Source organism: Prosopis cineraria, unplaced genomic scaffold (genome assembly GCF_029017545.1).
Source record: "Prosopis cineraria cultivar Desert tree isolate PC_DT_omini unplaced genomic scaffold, ASM2901754v1 PC2, whole genome shotgun sequence".
NCBI classification, from domain to species: domain Eukaryota; kingdom Viridiplantae; phylum Streptophyta; class Magnoliopsida; order Fabales; family Fabaceae; genus Prosopis; species Prosopis cineraria.
In genome coordinates this window covers 8,510,996-8,521,448 of record NW_026555333.1, presented here as the reverse complement: position 1 = coordinate 8,521,448, position 10,453 = coordinate 8,510,996, and the positions used below count along the sequence as shown (strand labels likewise).

The following is a 10,453-nucleotide window of genomic DNA, read 5'->3' as shown; positions in this document are numbered from 1 at the left end:
GCAACTCAGTTTCTAAATTGTGACTCATTAAACTCAATCTCTAAAATTTTGACTCAATTGTAAATCAATCCCTATACTTTACCTCTTATAAGTTAGTCCCTGAAGTTTTAATCTTTTAAATATTGGTCCCTATATTTTAAAAATAAAATTATAAAGATTCAAAATATTTTAAAATTTATTACTAATATTTTAAATTATTAAACTCTTTTAATCTTTATAAATATTATAAATATTAAAATTTTAAAATATTTTTGATCATTATAATTTTATTTTTTAAAATATAGGAATCAATATTTACGAAATTGAAACTTTAAGGACTAAATTGCAAAAGTAAAATTCAAGAACTGAATTACAACCAAGTCAAAATTTAAAATTAAGTTATAATGAGTTGAAGTTGAGATATTAAATTACAATTGAGTTAAAATTATGAAGATTAAATGATTATTTTTTTTTAAATCAATCAATTTCACTATATTTATTGCGTTGGGCGTCCAATTCCCCTACTGGGTAACACGATTGCTTTGTTTAGACACACCAAGATTTGGATGCTGATCCCATTAGGAAAATGTATCCCTCACCCCCTTCACTTCTTTATTTATTCCCATTACTGTAAACACCCCTCCATCATTTCATCCCAATCCCCAGCAGTCACATTTTGGATGTGTTTGGTTTGAGCCGAACTGAAATTTGGATGGCTTAAACCGCCAACCGGCTACCTGGCTCGGTCCTTAAAACTCACGTTGAATCCAAAAATTGTTTGGCTTTTGATTTTATTTTTAAAATTTCATTTTAAAGTTTAATATTCATTCTTAAAGAAATCAAATTACACAAATAAATACGTCAATAAAATTCATGTCCTTTAAATCTGCTTTTAAATTAAATAAAGGATCCTTACTTATAATGAATACTCTCAAAGGATCCTTGAATGTCAAACAAAATTCCAAGGGGAGAATGACAATTAAATACAGTAGTTTAAGTGGTAAATTTTGAAGTTTCAACTGTACACTGACCCTTGTTTTACATTTACATTAATTCTCTTAATTATCATTCTCCCAGGTCCTAAATTCATAATAACTTAAGCCCAATTGGAGAGTGCACACACGTTGCTGCCTATCAATTACCAAACCATTGACAGATGCCATTGCCAACAGACTCCCTAATTTTCTTCAAACCGCTTAGCAAACAGTCTCCGAGAAATAGCTAAAATTATTCAATAGTTGCAAGTTGTTTCTAAAAGAGGTCGCCCAGGTAAGCTGTTCATGTTCCACCTCGCTGCGTCCATTCCATTCTCATCCATGGTCATGCCATAAAAAATTTCATTTGCTTTCACGATATTTATCCAATTTCACTGAAAAATCAGTGCCATGGATTCATATACCTATGAACTCCATTGCTGCTGCTGAAGTGCTAAACCCCTCCATGTATAAAGAGGTGGGCAAGACCAAGATAGTAATCAAAAAGAACAGATGCATGTTGCATATCAGAGTCAATGAACCAGGTCCCATCAACGGTTCAGAGCCTCACCATCACCTCGGCCTATTGCTTTCAGCTAAGCACAACGAGTGATACTAGTGATTCACTACCCTCTTTTCTTTCAATAAAATTATTATACATCTAGTATGTGGGCGGGGAAACAATGCTTACCCTCAATTGATCTAAAAAAAGAATAACTGAGTGACAATCAAATTTGAAGAAGGGGGCAAACCTCGAAAAGTATAAGCCATGACCGTCCAGTGTAACCCCAAATCATGATCTAAACTTTAAAGGCAGATCTAATTCCATATTCGAATAGCCACTGCTCATGCCATCAACCAGATGGTATATGCCACCGGTTGCCAATTGTCCATTCCAAAAACCAAGACAATTGGAGGTCGAAAATGAAGCCATTTCAACACCTTCTAATGATATTAACAACGTTCTTGCCAATCTCTTCTTTTGTTTGCTCAGATACAGGTTCATCCCCAATGTACATGTCAAAGAAGGCCCCTGCAAAACATGATAAAAACTTACTTTGGTTTAATACTTGACAAAGGAATGTTATATTAAATACATGGTCTTAGATTTCAACCCGAAATCTGAATATGACTTACGACATAAATCTTTGCTGGGGACACTTCCAATGTGATTCCCTCCAACTGTACATAAAACCAACACTTTAGCAGTGAAACGTCAATAATTTAAGTTAGAACTGCCTCTAAACAATACGGACAGACAAACAAGAAGGCAAAAAAAGAATTTTGTTACGCTATTTCTTGTCAAGAAAACCAAAGGCCTAAGAGAATAGTATAAATTTAGTGTCAAAAAATTCATAAATTCGACCAATTAGTACTCATGCTCACTTTCAGTAATCAGACATCCATCAGCTGTCCGTCGAAAATTGATTGTTGTCCCCTGAAACATTGTAATAAAGCAAAAGTAACCCTAAGCGATCCTCAAAATAGAGAAGAAAGAATGCAGATTGGTATATGGCTTACCAAAGGTAATGGAATATCTTGTGTGAAGTATGAACGAAATTTCCTCAGGCAACAAAAATCTGTACTTGGATTTGTCTAAGCAAAGAAGCCAAGGGAACAGTTTGAATTAGTCCGTGGAGAAACAACCAAAAAACTATTTTACCAGTGGCTGTGAATTACCTTAACTAAGCGAGCTCGAAGGGATTTCTCAAAAGCTCTGCAATGAACCGCAAAAAGAAAATAGAAAGAAAAAGATTAGCAGTTCGTCACTTACACCATCGACTCAATGTCTAAGACTTTTAAAGTACTATTGAGGATGCTTTAAAAGAGAAATGACCTGCTTGATTCACCTTCGTCTAGGTTTGCATCCATATAAAATTGCATAAATTGATATACTTGATCCAATGACAACCAGATTACATTTAAACATCAAGGTTCAGATATGCTAAAAGGGAAAAGTTAATTGTTGACTATATTCATCAATCGAGAATCCAACAACAGAATTTTTAAATAGTGCAAAATAATTTGGAAGTGTCATAATCATGCAACAATACAACTTAAAAACCTAGAGGAAAATTCAAAACCCAATCTAACTAGCAAAACAGACTCTAAAATCAAGTAAGAATTTCCTTATTTTTAAAATTAAAAAAAAATCCTCAGCTGAGAAGTGAAACAAAATTACTAACTCTTTCACGGTGTTGATTTTCATCCCCTTGCAATTCACGACAAGCCTCACAGTCATTTCAACATCCTCCCTGTGATAAAAAGCCCAACACACACAGCAAAGTCAACATCTTAACCATGAAATCAATCAACATAAGTTTGCAACTCAGATGCATGTGCTAGATGACTCATGATTGGTCTGTAAAATGCCCCTTTGTACTTTATGATGATCAATTACAATCACCGTCACCAAAAAAAGGGAACCTCCTAAGTTGATAAACTTAATATACAGATAGCATAAATGATTTTCAATACCTAAGAAGATCCTTGTAGAAACCATGGGAGTTATTCAGCTCACCAGCAGAAAATGATGCATATTTTGGACCCAATTTCTCACAGAGGGAGTGAGGATGAACATCTGTTAAAGAATGAGAGTGGTTCAATATATGGCAATAATTTTGCTGACACTACCATGTAACAATTAGTACCAAGTATTCAAGAAAACTTACAAAAACCAAATGCATAGATCTTTAAAGACTTGATTTTAACTATTGTCATGGTTCTGGACCCAGTTCCAACCAGGACCTGAAGCAAATTTAGAAGCTTATGTTAGTTGATGTAAAGATATGAACCTCAAGGACTGCATTTGGGAAAGGTCATTGAAACAAATGACAATCAAACGGACCTCCAGAAGAGAGGTAAAGAAAAAACCAGTCACAGTCTAACCCATCACAATTCATATTGCGTGATTACTAGACAAAATTTAATAGAGGAAAAAACTAAAGATTTTCACACAAAAAGCCTCCTATACAGCAGGTTATTTTTAACTACCTTGCTAATTTTCAGTCAATTATACATTTCTGAGCTTACACACTAGCTATGTATTTTTTCAAGAAAACAATATATCAAAAGCCAGATGAAATAATTTTCACGAGCAAATGCATTAAGGCACAAATTAATCCTATTACCTATTGATAAGCAAGAGGAGAAAAAACCAGAAAAATTTGAAAATTGAATACTGACCTCAGAGTTTAAGTTGACATCCTGCTCTTCATCTACTACATTGTTCAAGATCATGGGAAACTCAATGCCAGTTTTAGGCTCAACCACATGCTTCGTCAGGTTCAATTCAGGAAAAGATAGTTGAGCACATCCCTTTTTCTTAACCTCACAAGGGATTTGGTCCTTGCCTCCATGCATTGACACCTCAGTATTCTCAAGTGGACCGGTCAGCACCGTTGATGATCTGCAGTAAATAACATGGAAACAAGCTCATCATTGTAAAACAACGAGAAAAAATTCCCACGCCCAGAATGATTCAAGCTGAGTAAATATCTTTTAGTGTGACTTACAAGTTTTGAATTGGTGGTACCAATACTGCAGCTAGAGACAGCACAGGATTTGATTGAAGCCTTTTCACTTCTCTCCAAAGTAGCCTCATTGCAGAACTAGAAATCTTGGCTAAGGCCACGGGGGCAATAGATTTTCTTTCTGATCTAAAGCTGAAGTGAAACCCAACTAGATTATGTCCAACAGAAGACATAGGCTTGACCTGCATAGAAGCCCCGCTACTTCTAAATTGAGAACCTGCTATATCCCGGGATATCTTTGAGTTGGTTCCACTACAGAACCAAACTAAAAAAGCACCAGCAATTCCTGATATACGATTAAATGCCTCTTGAAGAGCCAAACTTCCCGGCACATATAAGTTTCTCGACTGGTAAATAGAATTGTCCGCAAATGAATGTAGCTGTGAAAATAAATGAGACCCAAGGTTATGAAATACAAATGGCTCCAACGAAAAGATGTCAGGATGAACTCCATCAGAACCCATGGAAGATAACCAATCGCTCTTCATCTTTACTTTGTCTAATATCTAATGTAGGAGCTTCAAACCTCCCCAACTGATTTAAGGTGTTTAGCAGCAAAATAATGCTTTTACTCAACAACCTGCATTGAGTTTTGGCAGAGGGTTATCAAAATCCGTTTCATATCAATAGGGCAAAACAGGACACAAAGCTTATAAAAGCGTAGGACGAAAATTGATTTCATGTTTAAGAACAAGCGTAGGACGAAAATTGATTTCATGTTAAGAACAGACTGCGGATTCTAGAACTGGGGCTGGTAGCCCCAGTTCCAATTTTAACGTCCAAACTTCAAGCAACCAAACAAACGATCTTTCGTTTACCATCAAGAATAAAAATATTGACAACAATGTAATAATGTAATGGGGATTTTATAAAGACAATTATCTGACCATTATAATAAATATCAAATTCTTCATTGGTGCGAACAACACATTGCCATAGTAACTTGTAAAATACAACGCAGTCAAGGAATTTGCTGCAAAGCAATTATTAATGACATTTCGAGTTGAAAGTTCATTATTTCCAAGATGGAACCAAACTAAGTTTACCATGCGAGCCTCTTGCTGATCAATTAAACACCGATTCCGTTTCAAGTCCAGGCTAAAGCAACGAATTTTTTCCCAGAAGCGCGAAAAAAAGAAAAAGAATGGGAAAGTTAAGAAAGAGTATCGGATTTCATATAGGTCCTAGCAGATCAAACGAATAAACATTGAAAGGCAAATGCTCAAAAAAGGGGGAAGGAAATGGAGCTTCTGTTCCTTCACTTCCGCTTTTCTCCGATCATCAAAGCAAAATCATGCAAGGGGGACAAACGAAACGAACCTAAAACAGAAACAAAACAGACTTCTTTGAGGCCGTTTAGATCCAGGAATTGCAGGCGAATCAATCAGATTTTTCGGTGAAGTGTGAGAACGTGAAGTTTGGTTAAAGAAATAAAATGGAATATGCTTTGAGCACAAACGTGGAGCACGTCATTGTGGACTCAAAAGCTTCTTTTGGACAGAAATGGAAAAGGAACAAAATATAAAGGGAAAGCTTTTCGTTTTCATTTTTTCCGAGTTTTCGTGAGCCGCGTTTTTTGAAGAGAGAGAGAGAAGGAGACCGGGAGGATTCAATGGTCACGCTGGCAGCTGGTGACACAAAATCACCTCGGACAATCTGGAGATGACGTTTATGTCCTCGAGGATCTCAGGTAGGCGAATCTGCGAACTTCCCTTTCACGACAGGTCGTCCAACGTCGGTTGCCTTGGCGGCGTCCATTTGTCACCGTCCTCCATTTTCACGTTTGTTTTGCAATTTGCCTGACCATTTGCATTTCCAAATTCTCACGGAAATAGGCTGGTAAAAACAAACCAAAAAAAAAAAAAAAATCTCACGGAAACAAAAGGGAAACCAAACTCACCCCCAATTTTATGCCCCCCTTGGCCCTCCCCACTGATGCGTGTGTTAACAAAAACAATTAGTCACTAGCAAGTGAATGTAGCATATATGGAAACAATTTGGACCCTTAAACATAATTCTAAGATTTAATTCTTAAAAATGTGTATGTAAAAACATCATTTAAAAAAGACAACCTTTAAATGATATTCAAACTCTATAAATTAATCTCACAGTTGCTGGCTATAAGAATATCTTGGGCAATAAAAAAAAAACAATTACTCACTTCATCCTAAATTATAAAATAATTTTAAAAAAATTATTGCAAATTATAAGATAATTTAATAAAAATAAAATTTTATTAATGATATTTTTTAATATTATACTTTAAATGAAAAAAGAATTGAAGTGATATTGTCACATAATGATTAAGTGTATAGAGACATTTTAAAAATTAATAATTTTGTTTTAAAAAGTAAGCTTGTAAAGTATTATTATTATGCTTTATTAATATATACTTATACTATTAATAAAATATTGTTAAAATAAAATTAATATTATCAATCACTTATGGATGTTGTGATTCATAATTGTTAAACTTTCGAATTAATTTTTTAAATTTAGTGTTTTTACATTTTTAATTTATAAAATTATGATAATTTATTCATAAACTTTCAACTATATGTTATGAAGAATTCGGTCACAAAAGTTATAAAACCTGATTTAAAAAATTTAAAAATCAAAAATTAATAATAGAAAAAAAGAAGAAAATATCAAAAATAAGTTTTTCTATTTTAAAATTTTTATTTTTTGTATGATGATTTATCAGTGTAAATATAATTAATTTTAATTATTTATATTTTAAATATATTTAGAATTAAATTATGACATATTTTATATTTTAATTATTTAATAATAAATTTTTAATGACTATTTATTTATAGAGGTCTTAAGAATTTATAATTTAAGTTTGCAATTTAAGTTTATATTTTATTATAAATTTATTTAAACTCACAAAGTCAATAATATTGTTGTCAGTCATTCAAAATTAAAATTAGGTAAAAACTTGGTTGAAATAAAATTTTGATCTTTTACAATAAAAAATAATGACATTAACTGTTTGACATTGATTTAAGGTTGCGATTCATTCTCATTAATTCAAGCTCAATAAGCGGTGCATAAAAACACATGAATGATTTATCTTGCAAAATTATTAACTTTTAGAGATATGCAAAAATTTTTCAGTCCAATTCAATTTGATTCAACTTGACACAAACTTGATCCTATCGGTCTAAATAAAATTTAATCTTTTAGGATAAAAAAGATTAGACTCTTTTTTTTTAATTGGATTGGATAAAAGACCGAGTACCTTGACCATTTAATCTAATTCGATCCTATAAATTTATTTAATTTAATTATAATTAATTCATTAATTTTTATTACAATAAGTTAATTTATAATAATAATAATTAATAGTTTTTTGTGTTTATATTTGTGAAATCATGAATATTGAGTAAAGTTTTAGCATTGACTAACCTTAATTTTTTCCTTTTACTGGTAAAATTTATTGTTAACTTAGTACAATAGGCTTTAGACATATTTAAGGTTGACTAATATTATTGAAGGTTATTTAATTTAAATCATTTGTGTTATAATTAAAAACTTTTTATCATTGTTAGATATTGTTGTGGATTTATAATTGTTACTGTTGTGATAAATTTTATATAACTAATAGTAATTTACTATGTTAGTTAAGTTTATTATGTTAAAATAAATTGATACCTCTCATAGATAAAAAAAAAAAACAATGTGAGATATTGGATAAGATCAAGACTAATTTTATAATCCTACTATACTAATATGGTCCTATTTGATTTCAAATTATATTAAAATCAGATTAAATCATGAGTTACTTAATTCAATTTTTTTTTATAAATAGGGCTAGATTTTAAATTAGGTTGAAGTTTTATTGAATTAATCCTTTATGTAGCCCTACTTTCAGGTGATATGTTGTCATTTTGAAATGCCTGTGAATAATAATGTAAAAAATGTAGGAGTACCTTTTATCAAGAAAACGATAATGAGACCTAGTATACATGGCCCTCGTGAGTCGTGACAATTATGGACTAGCTTCTCTTCGTCAATCTTTCTTTCTATTTTCCCTCCGCTAACTTAAAATAAAATCTAGATTGTGATTAAATTTAAATGGTCAAAATTATTTATTTATTATTTATTTTATATTTACTAATTTTTTTAATAAATTTATTTTATCTCCAATCAAAATAGTCCATATTTAATTTGGAGGGTTAAAAATTTAATATTAAATATATATAACTTTTATAATTAATTATCTGGATTTACTTTGAATGGTTTGAATTTAAATTTTTTAATTTATAATTTTTTTATAAAAATATTTTCTTGAAAAGTGTCGTTGACAGATTATCTTCACTTTTAATATCATTTTTTTAAAATAATAATTTATAAAAATATAAAAAATTAATATTAAAATTGAATTGTATACAGTGAATGCCAACATGTAAAAATTATAAAAAAATTTAATATTAAATTAAATGGTACATATCTTTGGTGATAAAATGAATTTACTAATATTTTTTATTTTAATGAGTATAAAATAAAAATAATTCTAAATCTGAACTATTTAAAATTAAATTTGAATGCTCTAAATTTTATTTTAGGTAGTCAAAAGGAAATGAGAAAAAAGGTTAGTGGAGAGCCAAATCCGATCACTGTTCTGCGTTTTTAACGCAGATGGAGGGAATGAAACGAAAATAGCAGACGTAACTAAGGGTGTTCAACTTCATCCATCCCAAGTGATCTGACATCATTTCATCATATTAAGATAAGTCTTATCTCGACTTGAAAATAATTGAGATGGGATTTTTTGAAACAGGATGGGATATAAAATTATTATCAGAACATCCCGTCCCATCTGAACATTATATATATATATTTATTTTTTATTTTAAGTATATTAATTATATTAAGATAATTTATACTTATATTAATTATCAATTATAATTTTAATACTTACAATTCTTATTTAAAACTAAAAATTTTTATATTGATAATTTTAATGATATTAAGTAAACATGGCAATATCTTTCTTTATAATATATTAATTATATTAATATAATTTATTCTTATATTTATCTATTTAATAACTTTTATTTATAATGTATTTCTTGTTTTATTTTCAGAAGAGTAATTAGCTTAATACATCTCCATTAAAGTAGAAGAATAATGATTTAATGTTATACTTGACTTGCCTATTATTGCTAATCTTATAGCCTAAAGATTACTTGTATTTGCTATTATAATGTGTAACTGTGGTTAATGTAATTCAATAATTAACTTTAAATTGTTATGATTTATGTACTTGTGTTGTTTTGATTTTAACTTAATAAATTATATAATTTAAAATTTTAATAAATGTTATTATCCAGATCTTTCTTCAATATTGCCTGATTTGTCGGGATAGCAAGACATCCCGATTTTGTCCTGATCCCGTTTTGACTTCTAATAAAATGGGACGACTTTCGAGACGGGACGAGGTATAAGACACGAGATTAAAATTTAATCTCAATTTTTTTTTCAAGACAAAACACTGGATGAGAGTATCTCAATCTTATCTCATTTTGTGAATATCCCTAAATGTAATGTGAGTATTAATTACACGTCCCTCTACAAAATAGTGAATAAATCTGGAAAGTGATAGTGAAATTTAACCATTCAGATTCCTCGTTCAAAAATACAATCCCACGATAAGAAACGTTTTTTTCGTCTTTTTTTTTTTAACCCTCAACAAACTTGTCGGTGCCAATAAAAAATGAATATCCCACAAAATGCATAGTGAAGCAATGGGACCGAGAAAGCGGGAAGAGGCTGTTTTCCATCTTCCTGACTTCCACCGCGTCCTCTTCCATTCTTTTCGCTTTTTTAATTGTGAATCAAAATTTAAATGTTTTAAGGGTTTGATTTTGATAAAATAATTATTAAAAATTTTTAAATTATAAAAAGGATTAAAAATAAAATTCAAACTATTAAAATTTAATATTAGCAATAAAAATAAAA

The 10,453-nt window shown here is 30.6% G+C and overlaps 1 protein-coding gene across 2 annotated transcripts; it reads right to left on the bottom strand.

Annotated features, from left to right (window-relative positions):
- Positions 1 to 952: 952 nt before the first annotated feature.
- Positions 953 to 6,244, bottom strand: LOC129301992 (fatty-acid-binding protein 2). 2 transcript variants are annotated; one of them, XM_054940647.1, is made up of 11 exons: positions 6,087 to 6,244; positions 4,469 to 5,066; positions 4,140 to 4,362; positions 3,626 to 3,701; positions 3,432 to 3,534; positions 3,140 to 3,208; positions 2,634 to 2,670; positions 2,475 to 2,549; positions 2,340 to 2,391; positions 2,091 to 2,135; positions 953 to 1,986 (listed from the first exon to the last, which is right to left on the bottom strand). In XM_054940647.1, exons 2-11 carry the CDS (start codon positions 4,972 to 4,974, stop codon positions 1,889 to 1,891), a joined length of 1,284 nt encoding a protein of 427 aa, XP_054796622.1. In that variant the 5' UTR covers positions 4,975 to 5,066; positions 6,087 to 6,244; the 3' UTR covers positions 953 to 1,888. The 2 variants fall into 2 exon arrangements, with proteins under 2 accessions (XP_054796622.1, XP_054796621.1); XM_054940646.1 differs by lacking the exon at positions 6,087 to 6,244 and adding an exon at positions 5,807 to 6,049.
- Positions 6,245 to 10,453: the final 4,209 nt, after the last annotated feature.

What these genes read in the sequence shown, in the direction of transcription:
- LOC129301992 (XM_054940647.1), bottom strand. Translation starts at nt 4,974, where the DNA reads ATGAAGAGCGATTGGTTATCTTCCATGGGTTCTGATGGAGTTCATCCT. An exon ending in TTCTACAAGGATCTTCTTAG is followed by an intron (nt 3,209 to 3,431) that starts GTATTGAAAATC and finishes TTTTTATCACAG; the next exon opens with GGAGGATGTTGAAATGACTG. An exon ending in TGGATGTCTGATTACTGAAA is followed by an intron (nt 2,136 to 2,339) that starts GTGAGCATGAGT and finishes TTTTATGTACAG; the next exon opens with TTGGAGGGAATCACATTGGA.